Source organism: Myodes glareolus, chromosome 1 (assembly GCF_982192425.1).
Source record: "Myodes glareolus chromosome 1, mMyoGla1.1, whole genome shotgun sequence".
Taxonomy (NCBI): domain Eukaryota; kingdom Metazoa; phylum Chordata; class Mammalia; order Rodentia; family Cricetidae; genus Myodes; species Myodes glareolus.
Genome location: NC_142026.1, coordinates 8,070,614 through 8,091,082, shown reverse-complemented (window position 1 = coordinate 8,091,082; position 20,469 = coordinate 8,070,614). Strand labels below are relative to the sequence as shown.

Genomic DNA, 20,469 nt, shown 5'->3' with positions numbered 1-20,469 from the left:
GCTGGCCCAGAGTCTTTCTGAAAAGCCATTGACAATGACACTGGGACTTGTTTCCTCTGCATATACTGGAGTTTGGGGATCCAGTCTGTTTGGATACTCACCTTCCTGGACCTGGAGGGAGGGGGGAGGAACTTGAACTTCCCACAGGGCAGGAAACCCTGACTGCTCTTAGGGATGGAGAGGGAGGAGGAGAGGGAGTGGGGGGAGTGGTAGGGTGTTGGGAGGAGGGGCGGAAATGGAAACTTTTATAATTTAATAAAATCACTTTCTCATCAAAAAAAAACAAAAAAAACACAAAAAAGAATAATGTGCAATAATGAAAGGAAACTTTAATGACCAAAGGTGTATCTTTAAAACAAACTTTTAATTTATCCTCCATACCATCTGTCACATAGCAAGCAACAGAAGAGAACAAAGAAAGAGACAAAGATGCAGCATGACTTAGCATCAGTGTGCATGAACCCACACGGAATCAACTTTCAAACACAAGGTCACTGACTGAGAAAACCTTTAACTTGCCATGGATTACGAAAAAGAAGAGCAAGAGAAGATTTTGGCTCGTCACACAGGGGATATTTCAAGGAAAACCAGAGTGGGTTTCTTTGTTCCTGGGATCAATCATAACTGACAAGAATGTATCACTTTACTAATGTCCAGTCAATTGATTTTACAGCACGTCTTAGAATCTGTCTTCCTTTGTACATTCTTTGATTGCTCCAGTACATAGTCAAAATGAATGCAATCATGGAAGTTCATTAAAATGAGAAAGATAGAGATCCATGATTGCTTTAAAGGAAAGTGATACAAACTTAATGATCTTATCATATTCAGGGTAATATTTATGAGAGAAAGATGGAGCCAAGCATTTGAAACTTTGTCTATGCGAAAGAAGTAAAATAATAATAACCACAGAGAAAGCATTAATTTTGGGAGGAGTAATGCCAACATAAGCTAATAAACCACCCTGATAATATCCTTTTATGCATGAATACTTTTAGTAGCCAACTGGTGGGAAGTGAAAATGTTTAAGCAAAGGGTTATTCCAGAATTCCAGTCTTCCAGCTTGGGTTATCTCCTACACCAGATCCGCCAAATCATTGGAGCTACAAATGGTGACTCAGAAATGCTCGGTTTGTCCTCTGCATCCTTCGGAGTCTAGGGAGAATGCCACTGGCCTGGAAGACACCCCTACTGGAGTATCATCTCCCTGCCTCCCAAGACCTTCTTTAGTCTCCTCGGGGGTGGAGTGCGGCTGACAGTCCTGCTCAGAATTACTCCAGACGTAGCCAGGCAGAGTCACATGGCTGTCGATCTGTCTACTGGCATTCTTGGTGGGTTTGCCAGAGAAGAGCACCAGTCGCGTGCTTGCCCCCATCTGTGACTGGCTGCTGGTGCTGTGAGTGACAGTGGTGAGCACTGAGCCGTACCTGTGGCCACCACAAGGTGGCGTTCTTTTCCAGTCGATGGACAGGTTCCACCGAGTCCACATCTTCTTCATCTCAGCCTGCACCTACAGCGCAAGAAACACGTGTGCACGTGTCAGAAAACATAGAGGAGCCCCACGCCTGAGTTATGACAAACTTTGCTTGGATTTTAGTGATAATAATAATAAACACTGGTTGAGGTCCCTCTGTGTTCAGGGACTCCACAGATCTGTGCCTTCCATACACCTCAAAAAGACCTTTCCAACCAAAGTTACTTATAGTATTTAAATGAGACTGAAGCGCCGCTGATACAAACAACTGCCTTATCAACAGAAAAAAAAAAATTCTGGGTTTGAAGAGTCTGTGCAGCGGGGAGCACAGGACTCTTCATGTGACAGGTCCATCTAAACCCTGTGTGGAAAAGGCATAAAGTCTCGCACACCCCAAGGATAACCTCAGTCCTCCTGAAAGTGTCTGAGAAAACCGTAAAGCTTCAGGGAAATCCTGCTGTTCATTCTAGCTAGTGGACCTGATCAAAGTCCCCTGCCTTTTTCCTTCAAACACTTTCCCACAAAGTACCCACATTGTCCTGACACTCACTCGGAACTCCCCCCTAGGGCCCAGTAGTCCCTTAAGAGACAGGGTGGCTTCTGCTACCCTGTTACTGCGGGAGGAGGACGGAGTCTTAACTTAGCGGGCACAACCAGCTCACCCCGACCCCTGAACCCTGCCTAGTTCTGTGCTTTTTCATTTATGCCTCTAAGCTCCCAGATCTCCATTTAAAGTGCTCTGCCTAAATGAAAACAGAGATCAGCTCTTTGCCCGACACCCTCTAACTACGGAATCAACACCACCCGAGGCAGAGGAAAGCCAAGGAAGGTACCATGCTTGTAACGAAACTGCCATATTGTCAACCTGCAAGAGCCAACAAGACGTGGGGGGGGGGGGCACACGGGGACGCAGGGGAAGCAAAACCCTGTAAGTTGGAGTCACTTGTGCAACACACTCATCTCTTTATTGGGGGTTAGGGTGTGTGTATTGGGGGTGACACTGATACACTTAGCCCTGCTGAAAAGTAAGGTAAAAATAACACAGCAGTAAATCGGGAAGGTGCGTTGGTAAGTTGCCCCTCAAGGGCCTTATGCAGAGACCAATATCCCACAGAGCCAACACGCTCAGAAGCATCTGGTGAGCCACTGCAGCAGCAAGTGTCATTGTCCTTCTGGGACTTGGAGCAAACTGGAAATCTGAGAGAAAAAGGAGGCAGCAACCCAGGCAACAGCAGGGCATGCTGAACCCTCCAGGGCCATCTGCATCATCCACGTGATCATGTGATGTGTAGTTGCTTCTCTCTGGTGACTTCTGAATGGGGTAAGATGGTGCCATCCTCAACTTGCCCTGAAAAACTTATCTCTTTTAATTAAATTTATTTTCATTTAGATTCACCCTAAGGAAAGTGGTTGACTTTTTATAGAACTTTACGTGGACTAAAAGTTTTAGTATTAACCAGAATTGATTTAGAATTAACTAAAATAATCTCCCTCTTTGGGAAAGAGCTCAGGGTTGTGAGGTCAGTCTCTTAGAATTGCCTTACTTCTACCTTCCACTATGGGATGATGTAACAAGCAGGCCCTGGTCAGATGTGGCCTCCTTGACACAGATGGTCCCATGTTTAGATCTGTGAGAAACAGACCTCTATCTCTCCTATGTAAATTACTAAGCTTCTTGTGATCTGTCAAAAAGACACAAGATGGATTAAAACAAAAATTGATTTGGAGCTCATCTTCAGACCTACCTCTCCATTGCAGTAGCAGTAGACAATAGACACGAAGAAACCCTGTGGAGGAAAAGGCTGTATGAGTCCTCTGGCAATTCATGAAGCAATAGCAGAGACTGGATACTTATCAAATATCTTGTATCAAAATGCACCAACTGAAAAGTTGGCTTTTGATGACTTCTTCAGAAAATTATAGAAATTATTTCCTCCTAATATTTCCAAATATTGTATTTATATTGTGTTTGTTTGTGTGACCTTTCCTTGGTTTCAACCAAACTAAGCACCTGAGCAAAATACTCCAAGGTTTACAAAGAACTGATTCCTATGATGCAGTTTCAGTTCCCCCAAGAGTCACCCACCTTATAGCAGACCTACACCGCTTTAACCATCAGGTAAAAACCTCTAGAATGTATTGATTTAGCAAGCCACTGGCTCCCACACCAAGAGCTCAGAGCACTCTCAGGCTCCACCTGAAGTCCACGGTGCAGAACTTTGTCTTCGTGGTGACTCACCTACATGATGTCCCCACCAACATACTTGATAAACACACCGACATGACTCCCTTTTATTCTGTCATAACCACTTCCAAGAGGGCAACTTCCATCTGTACTCTCAGGCACAGTCACTCATGTCTGTCTCAAGCTCTCTGTTGCTCCCTCTGGTATAAATGCATCACTAGATTCAAGGTGAAGGGAAGAGGTGTGGAGACTGGTCCATTTGAGAGGCTGCAGTCTTCCTCTTTACAGTGGGGAAAACTTTCCTTCATTTTCACCTTCCTGTCCCTGTCACCCTTTTCCCTGATTTTGTCTTCTTTTTATTTCATTTACTTTTCATACACACTCAAAAAAAATAAAAAATAAAAAGGACTCTGCCCTGCAGTGATGTCTGTTCTCCAGCAATGTGCCTTGTTATCTTGCTACCCAGGCTCGTTTCTGTGCCAAACAGCTCCACACCAGTTCTCTCTGGGGTCAGAGAATTAACCTGATCCCTAGGAGGGAACACATAGTGTCCTCTCCTGGGCCCTCAGAAGACAGGTATCTCCATCCAGAGCAAAGGGCAAAGAAAGAGGTGGAGGGCACTAACTCAAACTAAACCCACAGCACAGGCGCTGCTGGTCACCTGGAAGGAGTTGAAGAAGAGCTCACAGTGCATGCGGATCTCCCACCAGAGCCCGGAGAAGGAGTGTGGCTGGCAGATGAACACGATGTAATGCACACCGAACACCAGCACCAGGACCAGCGTTGACTTGGCCAGTTTCCTGGAAGAAAAAATACACAAGGTTTTCTATGAAGCAACCTCGGGTGACTTTGGGAAAGCAGCTTGTTGCAGAAGTGAGTCAGAGATTCCTCAGCTGCCACTGTGCCCTTATTCTCCTTCCTCTACTTTTGCTGTTTGTGGGTTGCTCGCTCTCTCTCTCTCTCTCTCTCTCTCTCTCTCTCTCTCTCTCTCTCTCTCTCTGTGTGTGTGTGTGTGTGTGTGTGTGTGTGTGTGTGTGGTCTGTGTATGTCTGTGTGCCATGTGTGGTTTGATTGTGTACGTGCTTATGGGGTGAGTATGTGTTGTTTGTGATGTGTATAGTTGTGTTGTATATGTGTGGTTGTGGTAAACATATGTGCATGTACATTTGTAGTGTGTGTGTGTGTGTGTGTGTATGTGTGTGTGTGTATTATCTATGAAATGTGTGCATATGAGTATACAGGTACTCAGGCCCTGGCATGAGCAAACAGGACATTTGGTGTCTTCCTCTATTTCTCTCTACCATTTTTTTTGACAGTGTCCCTCACTGGACCTGGAGCTCCCATTAAAGAAAAGTTGTCCAGCCAGTGAGCTCTCAGGATCTGCCTGTGTCCACCCCCTAATTCTGTGGTTACAGGTGTTTGCAGCCGTGCCCCGTTTTTACACAACTGCTGGGGTCCCCATGCTTGCAGAGCAAGGGGCTCCTCTCAGAGCCGTCTCCCCAGAGCCGCCCCTTGTCCCTCTATAGTAAGTCCAGCAGTTGATCCTCACTTCCTATGATCAGTATCCCCTAGGTCTCTCTAATTTCACATTTTTCTTCTTGATGGTAGGCTGCTATTTTTTATAAAGTCATTAAATGGCCTTGGTTGTTGTACTACGTCATCTTTAACGTTGGTGTTTGAGACTGAAGCATTTCCTCCATCTTACACCTGAGGTTCAGGGTACATCAGGGAAGAGGGGAGAAAACATTTTGTAAGAACTGGAAAACCAGGAAGTCTGCTGCGAGACGGCGCCATCTGTGTATTGATATGGGACAGAAAGAAATATGAGTTTAGAAAACATTTTTACTTTTCTTCATATCTATCATACCTTTCATAAACAAAAGGGGGAGGTGTTGTGGGAGTATCTTCCGCTGCCTCAGCCAATAGTCGCTGAAGCAGGAGCCGGGAGCAGGAGCCGGGAGCAGGAGCCGGGACCAAGCACCGGAACCAAGAGGGCCTGATCTGGGATCTGTGGCTCTTTTTAAAAGAGAAATATACCACGCCCCAGTGGGCTGGTATTTCAGCGGCTATTGGCTGACGGAGCGGAAGGCACTCCCTGTTGCACTGTGGGCTCGTGCTTCAGCGACTATTGGCTGAGGCAGTGGAAGATACTCCCACAACAGTGTATGACAGAAAAGGCTACACGCATAAAATCTCAACAATATGGCTGCCGAAATAAGACCCGAACAATTGCAATGCCAGTTGACATTCCAACATGGATGGGTGAAATCCCATGGGACCCCATGCTTGGATGAAGAGCTCCAGGCAATTAATGACAATTGAGAGAGAATCAGTCTTCCCCAGGGATGAGCCCTCTGATTGGTTATCCCCAATACCAAGTGGTCAGCCCTGATAACTTATGCACACGAGCACCAGTAAACTGATTCAGCAGGTTATATTTATAATTTTTTATTGCAATAATAGTTAAAAATTTAATGATAATAATAATAAATGACAATAATAATTAAGGAAAGGCTATTTGAGATAGAGTGGAAGGAGCATAGGAAGGGAAGAATGATATAAATGAAGTACATATGTATATGAAATTTTACATTTTAATTAATTTTTTAAAATCAGCTACTCTAGGAGACACTTTGCAATTCTTATGAGTTATATGTGCTCAGTCCTTCTTCTTAGTCTGAATGTTCTGTCAATACTCTGTTTCTAACTATCTGTATTTATCTCTCTCTCTCTCTGTGTCTCTCTCTGTCTCTCTCCTTCCCTCCTTCATTCCCTCCCTCTTCCTCCCTCTTTATTTCTCCCTCTTGTTTTCTGTCTGGTTGTTTGGTTGGTTAGCTGGGTTCTTTTTTCCTTTTCTTTCTTTTATTTTGAGAATTGGTCTCATTACATAACCTTGGCTGGCCTAGAACTCACAGGGATCTGGCCTATGTCTCTGCCTCTGCCCCTGCCTCTTTTGCCTCTAGAAGGCTAAAACTAAAAGTGTGATCCATCCCTGTCCTGGCCTGTATATTTGAAGCAATCCTGAGTTTTCTGATGTGATGGTGTAATATTTAGTTTTAGGTGTCAGTTTGCCTAGGATGCACAGGTAAAGCATTGTCTCAATGTGTCTGTGGAGGATGCACAAAATACTGGTAAAGCATTGTTTCATTGTGTTTCTGAATGAGATGGCTACATGAGTGGCCAGACTCAATATGAAAGGTCTGCCCTCAGTGTGGAATGATGTGGGATGTCCCTCTGTATACTGTGAATACCATTGGTTAATAAAGAAACTGTCTTGGACCTGTGCAGGGAATAGAGCTAGGAGGGGAAAACTAAACTGAATGCTGGGAGAAAGAAGGAGAAATTAGGGAGAAGCCATGAAGCCACTGGAGACAGACACGCCAAAATTTTGCTGGTAGGCCACAACCTCACAGTGACACACAGATTAATGGAGATGGGTTAAATTAATATGTAAGGGTTAGCCAATAAGAAGCTAGAGGTAATGGGCCAAGCAGTGACTTAATTAATACAGTTTCTGTGTGATTATTTGGGGTCTCAGATGCAGGGGGACCGGGAAACAAATAAGCAGCCTCCCACAACAGTGGAGTGTGGGTAGGTACCACCAAGCACCTGGGGCTCACTGATTAATATTCAGAAGGAGGACAAGTACTGGCAGGCTCTGAAGATTGGAGCACCAGTCATTTCCAACAGACCCACAGCTTATCAGCAATCCTGCCTTGAATGAAATGTACAAATGTGGAATTATAAAACTGAAGGAACTGTAGGCAAGGCAAGACTCAGATCAGTGGTTAAAAAGTCCACAGGCTACAGAAGAAACTGTGAGTGAGGGGCGGGTCACTGCACCATGGGAACAGACAGTTCTGACAGAACCAGAGGGCAGAGGAAAGGTCAGTGCTTCCCCTCTTCTGCAGCTGGAACACAACTCTCCTGCCTTCAGCCTTCCAGGCACCGCAGCCTTGCATCTGGGATTTGTATTTGTAGGCTGTTGAGCTGTTGGGTATCCCTCTTAGGCTGAGGGTTACACCATTTGTTTCCTTGATTGTAAAACTTTGAACTGTAAACAGCATCCTGGAACTCTGCTTACTGAAGGTTTGCCACAGACCTTCCCAGTCCCCAGACTCACAGGAACCAGTTCACCAAGTGCTGGCTCATGTATCCACTTTTCTATAACTTCCCATCAAGCCATAAATCTGTTTGTTACATTTGTACACCCGTGCACATCTTGTCAGGCCTATTGATTCTGTCCTGAGAGAACCCTGTCTGGTACAGACAGACTTATTCTAAAATGGTCCCCCCGATCTCTTCTTTTGCTACTTATGCCCTTGTCATCTTTTCCCTGAGTTTAATCAAGTTGGGGTCTTTCTTAATAGATTTAGGCAGCAATGAAAGAATACCACTTCTGGGACTGTGCTGCCTAAGATTCTAACTGTTTTCTCCCTGGTCTTCTGTAGCAAGACAAGCTGCCACAAGGTGAGCGATTTTCCTGAAAGGCTCATGTGACAATAAACAGTAGTCCATCAGCTGAGAAGCACCCAGACCTACCACCAGTGGTCACACCCACTCAGATAAATTCTCCCCAGTCCAGCTTTCCCATAATGCCACCACCCTGATTGACATTTCAGTTGTAGCCCTATAACAGCCAAGTAAAGAAGGGGCACAGAGACTCTTGACCTACAGCGAATGAAATGAAAAACGTGCTACGTTAAACCACTAAGTTTGTAGTAAGCAATTCATCCATAACCAGAACGCCAAGGGCACCATTTTCCAGTTTTGGGTAACTTTTGTTTTGTTTGCACTCTTGATCCAAGAAATTGCCAAATGTAACTTATTTCTTTCTCATTTCTCAAATTTACCCCTTTGTGAATCATTTACACCCAAGAATCTTGAACAACTTCATCTTTCATCCTTACCAATTTCTCCTCTCATTGCATTATTTATTTATTATTTTTCTTCTTGAAACAAGCTGAGTGGGTGAGCCAAGATCTCACTAGTCTAAAACTAAAGAGAACTAGATTCAGAATCCAGGGTTGATGTTTTCTAGCTATGGAATACTGATTCATTTATCTGGTCTCAGAAATGGGGGGCAGAATTTCCAAGTCTCTAATAGTTCAAAGCTTCCATTCCCACCAACACACTGTCCAGGATAGACCACTTTCTGGAATTCCCACGGGTTCACATGGAGGTGTCTAGCTCAGATGTCTAGAGCTGTCTTCCTTCCTCACCGTCTTCAGTGTTTCAGTAGTGTCTGAACCATCTGTTCCCTTGGCGCTGATCAGCGACCTGCCTCTCACTCACAGTTTCCCCTGTAGACTGTGAAATTTTCATCTGATGGTCTGAGTCCTCACTTGCCTTACTTACAGTTTCTTCAATCTTATATTTCCACATTAGTCCATTCCATTCAGGAGAGCATTGCTGATAAGTAGTCAGTCTCTTGGACCTGACTAACACTCTCAGCACACAGAACCTGTGTGTACATGTCCTCCCTCTTAATGCTGAGTAGTGAGCCCAAGCTCCTGTGACTGTAAGTCTAAAAAGGATGTTATAAACACCTAGGGAATTTTATACAGGCCAATTAGATTCAAGAATTGCATTAACTACAGTTGCATAGTCTTAAAACTCTTGTCTAACATCTCTCTGGATGCGGTGTGAATTTCCCTGGAGAATATTCTCAAAATCAAGCTAATTTTGCTTGTTCCTACTTTTGTGGCTAGGAACCAAAAGCTAGGTTCAAAAAACATTAAATCAGAGAGATAGTTTATGAAATGGTCACAATGTAAATGTTTTGTCACCATTCAGTTTAATGCAGACGAGAGAAAAACTGCATTAGACAATGCAATCCATTTGCTATCTGTCAGTTCTGTCCCTGGAGTTCTCTCTTCTTTCTTCTTGTCTATGACTAAGCTATTTTATAGTTCTGTAGGGATAAGGGATCATCTGTTAAAAAAAAAACAGTAATTGAATTTATCTCTAGGATGCTGTATAACAAAGTACCACAAAGTCCCTGCCTTAAATGAGGCTCACTCTTTTCTGTTGATATGCAGTGATAGAAATATAGATCTAGAGCTTCTCAAAACTGAACTCACGGTTTCATCTAGGGTTGGGTTCACATCTGGACCTAGGGTTCTAGGGTTCTTTTGTAAACTCATTCAGATTCTTAAAGACTTCCATTTCATTTGTAAGGTTGTCTTCTGGCTCTCAGCCAAGAGTCAATTGGATTCTACAGGTTCCCTATATGTCCAAACCACAGGCTCTCCAAGGCTTTCGAGGTAGAGTCTGTGTAACATATTATATTATATGATTATAATGATTATATTAGACTGACTATCACTCTTTGTCATATATGTAACCTAATCAAGGGAGAGAACAAAGCTGTCATAGATCTTGCCCTTATTCCAGGTCTAGGTGAAAGAGCAGGTATTGCACATAGCACATGACACATACAGGATACCAAAGACTAGAGATCCCAGAGACATCACAGAAATTTGTCTACCACAGTAATGCAAGTCATTCCTGGCCACTGAAACACAAGTTGTACTCAGCAGATTATTGATGTCTCCGTGGCCCTGTAGAGGTAATAACAAGCTTTGCAGTGTGCATACCTTTATAAATTCATTCCAGCATGTATTTCCTAACTATATGTTCTCTTTTGAATCAGGTGAAATGTTTTATTGCCTCCTCCATTAATTATGGAATCAAATAAAATGGTTGAACTGTGCTCATGTTTATATATTACCTATGATTACATCCTCTTTTAGAATTTATCCTTCAGAGCATATGACTAGCACAAGTGTACACATAGGATTGAGCACAAGCGTCTCTGGGCATTGGTGTTTATTAGTGCCCATATGATCGATCATATACACTATACAGCTTTATAGCTTAGCTGTCTACAAAGACACAGCTGTGTAATGAGATGATCTGGGCATGTAGCAACTGATATGGGTCTTCTGGCTGGCTGGAAGAATGGTGATTGTTCCAGTTACAAGAGAAATGCAAAGGAGTCAAGTTGTTTGGAGACATAGAGTTCTGTTTTGATGTTGGATGACCTTCTGTATATGTGTTGCTTTTATTGGTTAATGAATAAAGCTAATTTGGTCAATAGTTTAGGAGAGTAAAGCCAGGCATGAAATTTAAATAGAGATATATAGAGAGAGGAGGTGGAGTCAAAAAGACACCATGTAGCTGCCAAAGGAGAAAGATGCTAAAACTTACCAGTGAGCCACAGTCTTGTAGTGATACATAGATTAATATAAATGGGTTGATTTAAGATATAAGAGCTAGCTAGGAATACACCTAAACCATGGGCCAAACAGTATTGTAATTAATACAGTTTCTGTGTGATTATTCAGGTCTGGTCAGCACGGAAACCAAAGCACAGTCTCCATTTGCATAATGACACCCAAATATTTGGACATAACAATTTCCACATAAAGTTTGAGAAACCTTTTCAAAAAAAAATAGGATTCTAGATGAACAAAAATAGTCGGCTTTTTGGTAACTGCAGCTTCTTGGTAACCATCTTTTCTATGGTAGACTCTGTTTGTCAACAGCCAGCAGGAGCAGCACTCCTTTAATAGAGGCTTCTTGACTCAACATTAGGGGCAAGAACCTCACAACTCTTTTAAGAGGCCCTGCAAAATAAGACTTAAATGGTATTTATGAGACAGCCAGAGACATGTTTCTTGGTAGTGGCATGGACCTAGAAACTCTGCAGAGTTATGGCAAAAAAAAGTGGCTCTGACCAGTACTTCTGCCTTGAACTTGACTCTCAGGAAGTCAAAGAATGGGGTGGAGCCAGCCACCAAAGCCACAACCTTAATCCTAGCCATATCACTTAGCAGACTTAAGACTCATGTACTCAGGAAAAGATAGATACATACAGCAAAGATAGATTCAGAAGAAGAAAAAAATAACCTCTAAATGGTTTACAATGTGTTTTAAAATATACATAGACTTAGGAGAGAAAAGAAAAAGGATAGAGAAAGTCCTTTTAAAAAAGAAATAGAGTAGTTAGGCATGGTGGCACATACCTTTAATCCTAGTGCTTGGGAGGCAGAGGCAGGCAGATTTCTGTGAGTACAAGGTCAGCCTGGGTTACAGAGTGAGATCCAGGACAGTCAAAGACAGACAGAGAAACCCTGTTTCAGAAAACCAAAGCTTAAAAAATAAAAATAAAAGAAACAGAGGAAAAAAACAAGATGAGAAATATACAAAGAGTATATTATTGTGTTTTCCTTGAATTTTTTGACTGTGAAGGAGCTAACTACTAAGAGACATCTCATTGTGTTGGCTGCTAAGCTAAGCAAACATATATATTTTAAAGTCATCTTGATCTCAAAATGTAAGTCTAAGGACTTGCTACTTTGGAAAAGATGTTCCGCTTTTGTTTTCACAGAGAATAGAAAGCTGTGGATTCCTTAATGGCTAATATAGTTTGATCAAACAATACCTCCTTAATCAATGGCCCAGGTAGTCCAACATCTATGACAGCTTCAGGATTGCTGGCTGAGATAGACCAGCCACACAGGATATCCCATTAAAAAAAAAGTACCACCAATCAGCAGAGAGTAGTCTAGAGAACTGTGCTCAAATTCCCAAATATTGTTTTGAAATGTTTCTTTTCATTTAAAGAAGGTTGATAAATGATTATTGCTCATAGTCAAGGTCTTTCTAAAGAAAAATTGGGGATATGATATAGAAATGAAGTCCTTTATATTAGTATGTACTTTGTTTTTTGCTACAAATTAAAGATCAATTTTGTTATATGTATATTTCTACCCTTGTTTAAGGTATTATGTTTATATATAAACATTTAAAATGTAATGTTTAATTAAAATTTATTTATTAATAGATAGTCACCTGTAATAGTCATATTAGATTTTCTAGATGTACAGAGATATATTTCAGATGGATTAGTATTCTTTAAACCTTTCAAAGACCTACAAAATTTGGCATTTAAAATGTTTTAGGAATTTAGATTTTTCTCAACAATGAGACATGTCTGCTTCAGAGAGGTTGAGGGTCACTGAACAAACTCATTATAGAATTTGCCTCCAATGTGACAAAGCTAGCCATTTGGGCAAGAAATTTCTCTTTCCTGGACTGCTTGATAGTATGCTGCATAAACTGAACATGCAGAACACACAGAATAGTGACTGGTGGACTTTGCAAAAGATGGGATGGTCCTTCAGGGTTCTTGCTTCACAGAAAATACTGCCAGACATTCTGCAGGACACAGAAGAAAGAAACTGATAAACTTTTCCAGTACAAGGCAGAACAGATCTTCAAATTTTGTGCTTCATGAAAAGTCTGCCAGATATTATGGGCCTATAGGCTAAAGATGGATGCTCCAACGTTACAAAAGAACTTTGGATGACTGTCCAAGCAGCAAGATGTCTCTGTCACTTCTAGAACTTTGGAAGTTGCTTACAATGCACTTCCTGATTACTTAGGTAATATTATATCATTCTGGGGCCTTTGATGGAGTTGAAGACTAAATAGTTATAATTATAGTTTTCCAAAGTCATGATAAAAGATAATTAGATATAGAACTTTAGACTCACAAAGATAGGCTAGATGATAGAATATTTTTCTTAATTAGTCAAATGTAAATGGATTAATATTGTAACTATAATTCTTGCTTAATAAATGTTTTGCACATATACTTTTACTATGTTAAAGCTAAAGCCTTTTTTAATTAGACAGAAAGGGGGAGATGAAGTGGGATGTCTTTCTGTATATGTGTTGTTTTCGTTAATTGATGAATAAAGCTGGTTTGGCCAATGACTTAGTAGAGTAAAGCCAGGCATGAAATCTGAACAGAGATAGAGACAGTAGGTGGCGTCAAGGAGATGCCATGTAGCTGCCAAAGGAGAAAGAAGCTGGAGCTTTTCCAGTAAGTCGCAGCCTCATGGCAGTACATAGACTAATAGAAAAAGGTTAATTTAAGCTATAAGCGCTATCTAGGAATATACTTGAACCATGGGCCAAAAGGCATTGTAGTTAATATAGTTTCTACGTGATTATTTGGGTCTGGTCAGCCAGGAAACCAAAATACAGTCTCTGATTACACTATTTAGAAAATATATGCTCAGTTCATACAGTATCTAGTCTGTATCAGTCACTAAGCAAATTCATACATAAAAACTCTAGTAATCTTTATCAAGTCATATTTAACTAAAACAAAGGAAAACAGGCTCAGCAACCCTGTCTATCCCAAGCCTTTCTTGGTTCCTCCTGGCCTTAAGTGACATTTTCATGTCTATGCAAGTAGGTTTTTTTTAATTTTAGTTTAATTTTTTATTCTAAATTTATTTACTTATTTATTGGCAATTAGTTTTTTTTCAGGTTTCTCCTCTTTAATTGACTACTTATATACAAACTTTACAGTATACAGGGGAAAAAAACAGTATTTAAATCAAATACACACAAGCTACCCATATAAATTTTTCACTTCACAACTTCACAATCAAGACAAATATGCAAATAGAGTTTTACATATGCATTTCTGCATATACTTTCCTCACTTCAAGGAAAAACTTCTACAAGATCTCAGATTCTCTCTTTTCCTTCCTATATCCCTCCTTCTCAAAGGGAAGTGTAGCAAATGAAACTGTAAGCTATTTTTCACTATGCTACTGTAGCATCCTGTAGCTGCCTCACTTCTTGTAAGAGAAGCATATTATCCATTTCAGCTGAGAATAGAAGTTCAAAGAAGGAAAATACCCATAAAAATTAGACCTTAAGTGATTATTCACCTTTAAATCTCTCTGCTTTGCTGTCATACTGCACTGGTTTTATTCTGATGTTAAGCAAACATCATATTTAATGGCATATTTAACATCATATTGAATGACAAATTCAGTTAGAGAAAACATTGAAGTGTTCTCCTCCTTGAACTCTTTTACACATCTTTACCAAGTTCTGACAACTCGCCTTGCTTGTTAAAGCAATTTAGAATAAGGTAGAAAAGACCAATTACTGGACATTAGTTTATTTAGTGGTTTGCTTAAAGCACCTGTGTGTACTGCCTATTTGCCAAGCATAACCTCACTTGCTACGTGGAACAGAATGACCTGAAGGAGTAGCTGAAACAGTGGGTCATTTCCCTTAGCAACCTACTGACTACCACATATGCTACTAGAGAATTTTACTTGCTTTCATTAGAGTATAAAATGAGAATACCAACTGGATCTTGGATCAAAGCCTTTCAGGAGCTATCCTGGCTTTGGTTCACAGATGGCATCTCTCTTGCACTCTCATTGGCATCAGTGTGCTTATACTAGAATGATTCTGGCTACATTTCTGGAGGCCCACAGTGAGATCTCCTTCACAATGACCCCACTTAGTCCAGAGAGGCTGCCTCTCTCGGGCCTCAGCCCACTGAAGGTCTCTAGAACTAGGAGACACATTCCAAACAATGGAATTCTGGGGTTCTTGGAAGATTTGCCTGACACTGCACAGAAAATTGCTTTAAGTTACAGGTGTCAAGTTGTTCTCTGCCTCTTAATGTCCTCCTTATTCCATGGATGTGCATCCATGCAGTCCCCACTCAGCCTCTCTGATCCCGTCACATATATTAGACAGGAGGGCACCCTTGCTCCAGGGAAAATTCAATCAATATAACTCATCAATATAACTAACGCCAACTTCACTCCTGGAAGAGTTCTGCCATTGCATGAAGCTGTAAATGTGAAGCCTGGATTGCCTTGGATACCTCAAGATGTTAGAGATACCTGAGCTGTAGGATACCTGCCAACAAGAGCTGATAACAGAGAGTAGAACCAGCCTAAGAGAAAGAAGTATGTCACAGTCAACAAAGCTAAAAGGGTTTGGAGATCTGAAGGGCATTTTGACATCAGATGTGAGATATAGAGATATAGAGTTTGGAGTTTGCCCAGTTGATTTTCAGTCTTGTGGTACAGGAGAATTGTCTATATTCTGTCAATCATGTTTTAAATAAATGCTGATTGGACAGGCAGGAAGTATAGGCAGGAAAACCAGACAGGAAGTAGAAATAATGCAATGACAACAGGAGAATTCTGGGAAGGAGGAAGTTGATTCCTCCCAGTCCTGCACAGAACACCAAGGAAGCAGGATGTGAGCTGCCAGCTGGAAAAGGTACCAAGCCATATAGCAAAAATAGATCAGAATAATGGGTTAATATAAGTCATAAGAGCTAATAAGAAGCCTGAGCTAATGGGCCAATCAGTTTTATAAATTATGGAGACCTTTGTGTGATTTTCTTTGGGGCTAAACAGCTGTGGGAACTGGGCAGGACAGAAACCCCCAACTAGCCGGACCTCATGTTACAATCTTGCTTTTGTATTTCCTCACTCTGCTCCTTTTCCTCCATTTTGGAATGGTGATATATATCCTGTGCCATTATATGTTGGAAGTATGTGATCTGCTTTTTCATTTTTATTTTACAGGGATTACAAATAAGAGCTTGCATAAGTCTCCAAAGAGACTTTAGACTTTCAAAGAGCGTTGAGACTGATAGACTATGGGGGCTTTTGAAGTTGGACTGAATGCTTTTGCATTGTGATAGGGACCAGGGAGTGAAATGAGGTGGTGTGAACAAAAATAGCCCTCATAGACTCTTAGGGAGTGGCATTATTGGAGGTGAAGCCTTGACATAGCAAGTGTGTGAATGGGGAGTGGGCTTTGAGGTTTCAGAAGCTCAAGCCAGGGCCAGTGGCTCACTGTCTTTTCCTGCTGCCTGTGAATTCAGATGTAGAACTCTTAGTTACTTCCAGCACCATGTCTATCCACATACCACCATGCTTCCCACCATGACAAAAATTGACTAAACCTCTGAACGGTAAACCAGCCGCAATTAAATGTTTTCCTTTATAAGAATTGCCATGGTCAGAGTGTCTCTTCACAGCAATAGAACACTGACAAAGACATATATATTTAAGTAGTATACTCTCAAATTAGAACTAATTAACACGGAGACAAAAACACAAATTTCGTCTTCCTAAGTCTGTTTCAGAAGTAGGACTCAATAATCTGGAGTTTTTGAAACTGAGTGCTGAGCTGAAAATATAAATAAGCACTTTGCATTAAGAACTAAAAATCTATACCAGTTACAAATGACATCACACCTTTTCACTTTATGAAGAAGAATGAAAGGTTTTTTTATACCTTCCCCCACTATGGCATCATTCTTGGTCTATCCTCACTGATGGACTATAACATGAGACAAGCTATATTAGTTTATATATAGATTCTTGGGCACAATGTATATCACAATACTACCACTGCAACTCACAGAACATAGTTGAATTGGAAGCTGCAGGTTTGTTCATACTGTGCATCCTAAGACAGTCCCAGGCATCCCTGCCATCTTTGCTGCTGGACAGAAAAGGCTGACTGCACATTGGAGGAGAAGGAATCAGTAAAGAACTTAGAGAACATTTGTGAAATAAAATCAAAATGCTGGACACGGTTTGTTCATTCCTCTGTCTGAGACAGTACTTCATAGCAAACTGGATTAGAAGTTGTTACCTATTTAAGGAATGTAAAACCGTCCATATCTACCTGATTACTAAATGTGTTAGTTCAATTGAATACAGGCCATTATTACTCAGAATTACCAAAATGGCCACTGGAAGGAATGGTACTCCCATGAGATGAACTGATAGTGATTATAAACACTCAACTTGTCCTTTTTCTTCATGAAAGACAAAAAAAGGAACTCCTCCAATCAGTGCATTTGAAATGTTCTTAAAATTTGCATTTAGTGGGTACCAAGTCACCAAAGGACTAGATGCAATACAACAGATGCACCTGCTTGATTATTTTCATAAGGACATATTTTTAAATGCAGACAGTTGTCTAAGATAATCATAAAGAGATTTTTTATATGAATACATATAATTTGTAGAAAATTAACAACCTACTAATAACAGACAAAAACATAGAGAAACCAGGCACAGTAAGACGGTTTGGAATATTTTTATCTTGATTATAGATAAATTATAGATAATTTTCCCCCAACAAATCACAGAAGTGAATGAAACAAAAACACAGTCATAGAGTAGATGCCCCAGAAACACTTCAGAGCAGCTGGTGTGAATTCTTTAAACAGCAAACAAAACATTTCCTCTGATGGAGACACTCTGGATTACCTGTACTGCTTCCTCATGTCGTGCCCAACTGCATTGGTCTCCCAAATCTTGGTAGCAAGAACTCTAACTGTATTCAGGAACAGAATAAAATTCAGCTAAAAGAAAAAAAAGGCAAGGTCATAAAGAAATTAAGCTACTCTTCAAATCATTTATAGAAATTGAATAATTTGAACTTCTTTATATTGAGACTAGGAATTACTCACTCCATAAATTTGAATATAGAATCTGAAATAAGACAGTAAAAACTACTAATTCTCAATTTGCCTTCATTTAAAAAAAATAAAAAATAAATTTTTAATAGCATTAGAAACCAGAAGTATCAGAGAACTTTCAACCAGGATCTAATTTCCAAACATCACATGAAATCCATGGTAGGTTGGTGAGACAAAATTAAGTTATTGTACACACTGGACTACCTTTCTAAATTATAAACTAATACTTGGCTTCTGCCTCTGTGTTGAAGAAAAGAAATAATGGAATTATTGAGAGAATTTTATTCTTTCCTATGATGTAAAATGTACTAGGAGATTATTTTATAAGATGGTGTATAAGGAAAGGCACCTGGTATAGAAAGCCACATTGTATTTGAAAAATAATGGGTGTGGGAACTACTAGAGAGGACTGAGCTCTGTCTTCAAACAAGGAAGAAAGTCGGTGAGATGAGCCCTTGTGTAAGAGGGAGGTGCTTCTAGACTAATGGTTCATGGCTCCCATTTCTTGGACACTCTCTGAGCCTCACATGAATATGGGATCCTTTTATTGTGTACAATTATTAAGGACCCCAAATCTTCCAATTCAACGAGATTTGACCTGGGGTACCCAGCTGTCAGCTGGAATTTGAAGCCATATGCAAAGTTCCGTGATGTGTTTAAGGATCACAGTCTCACAGTCTCTCTTCAGACAGATTTAAAAAAATAGAAAACATGAGAGTCGAAGCTTTCCATGGGGATTGCTTTCTAAACGGTCATATTTATTTCATACCCCAGGATTTCCTATCTACCTGACAGCAGTTTCCAGCAATGCAGCATGTCTGAAGTGAATATCTGGGAAAGGCTGAGTCATGACAACAGTGTGAGAGACTAAGTGATAGAACTTGAACCAAGAAGTGCCCTGGGTGCAAACCCAGCAGCAAACGGTCACTTATCTTCCCTACTCCTTGTAATAGAAGAACAACCATATTAAAATATCCAGAGCCAACGTCTCTGTCTTCATGTCATATGTTAAAGATAAATTCTGAAGACCAAAAAATATTTTATTGGAAGAAATACAAACTAGTTAACCCACCAGTTTAATAAAAGAGGAGACAATTAGTTAAGAGTAGCTAAATTGAATATAAAAAATTAAGAAAAACTAAGCCTAAGCAAAGTTTCAAAGAAAATACACACATATGTATGCACATAATAATATAGTAAAAATAGTTCAGGAAATTCAAGAAAATTGTTCTAAATAACTTAGGAGATATAGAATATAGGGTAACTAGAAAGTGCTATTGACTACTTAAATATCTTGAATTTTTTAACATAAAATGTTTTTTTAAATATTCACAATTGCTCTATGGAACAGACATATCACCATCATCACCTCACAAGGTGACATTCCATGTAGCCACACGGCCAGTGAGAGGCAGGAACTAACGCAGACAGACCACACTGCTGGATCTGCTGTGTGCTCTTGGCCATTCTGTTGCTCTGCCTAGCAAGTAAAACTGACCAAATAAATGATTGAGTTGATTCAAAATGAATCAAAGACCTCAATTTTAAATATGAAATTCTACTTCTAGATGAAAACATTGAAAATGTTCTTGAGAACAATGGGGTCAGCAAGAAGTTTCTAAACATAACCTTCCTAGCATAGGAATCAGCCTGGGAACCAACTGGTGTGGCTCCAGAAAACTAAATATTGTGAGCACAGCAATGGAACAGCCAGCACAGCACACAGGCCACAGGTGGGAGGAAATCTTTACCAAGTACACCTCAGACACAGCGAACGGCAGAAATTAATGCCGAGGAGATAAAACTGCCGATCAATAAATGTTGGAGAAGATGTGGAGAAAGAAGAACCTCCATTCACTGCTGGTGGGAGGGGTAAAAATTAGTACAGCCAGCAGGGAAATAGGTTTGGAGTTGTCTCAAAAAATTAAAAATAGAACTATCATATCTCCCAGCTATTCCACTCCTGTGCATATACTAAGAGAATTTCATACCCTGGCACAGAGATATTTGAATTCCCATTTGTATTGTTACTGTACTCATTATAACAAAGAAATGCTACTAACTTAGATGCCCATGAACAGGTGAATTGGTGCTGAATATCTGGTACATATATAAAATGGAATATTATTCAGCTCTGAAGAAAAAATGAAATCACAAAATTTTCAGGAAAACTGATGGCCTTAGAGTGTATAATGTTAAGCCAGGTGGCCCAATCTCATCACGGAATTTTCAAAAAGTATGTTCTCCCAACTCATCGCCCAGCCTATAATGTATGCATGTATATGTGTAAGCAAATGCATATGTAAAAACACTATAACATTTTAAAAGGAGAATAAGAAAGGTCAGTAAAACAAAGTCAAAATGCATACTAGTGAGTTCTCATAGATAACACACTTTGAGTAAGCCCTTTGACTCTGCTATGAAAGTGTAACACATTCTCAATGCAGACTAGGCCCTTAATGG

General features: G+C 40.4%; 1 protein-coding gene across 2 annotated transcripts in view; it reads right to left on the bottom strand.

Annotated features, from left to right (window-relative positions):
- Window positions 1–309: 309 nt before the first annotated feature.
- Window positions 310–20,469, bottom strand: part of Pth2r (parathyroid hormone 2 receptor) — a 99,740-nt gene continuing 79,580 nt past the window's right edge. For both annotated transcript variants that reach the window (XM_087903788.1, XM_048459163.3), the window contains 4 exons: window positions 17,795–17,889; window positions 4,321–4,459; window positions 3,220–3,261; window positions 310–1,510 (listed from right to left, as the gene is read on the bottom strand). In XM_087903788.1, coding sequence (XP_087759914.1) covers window positions 1,118–1,510; window positions 3,220–3,261; window positions 4,321–4,459; window positions 17,795–17,889 — 669 coding nt within the window. In that variant the 3' untranslated portion in view covers window positions 310–1,117. The remainder of the gene's footprint in view (window positions 1,511–3,219; window positions 3,262–4,320; window positions 4,460–17,794; window positions 17,890–20,469) is intronic.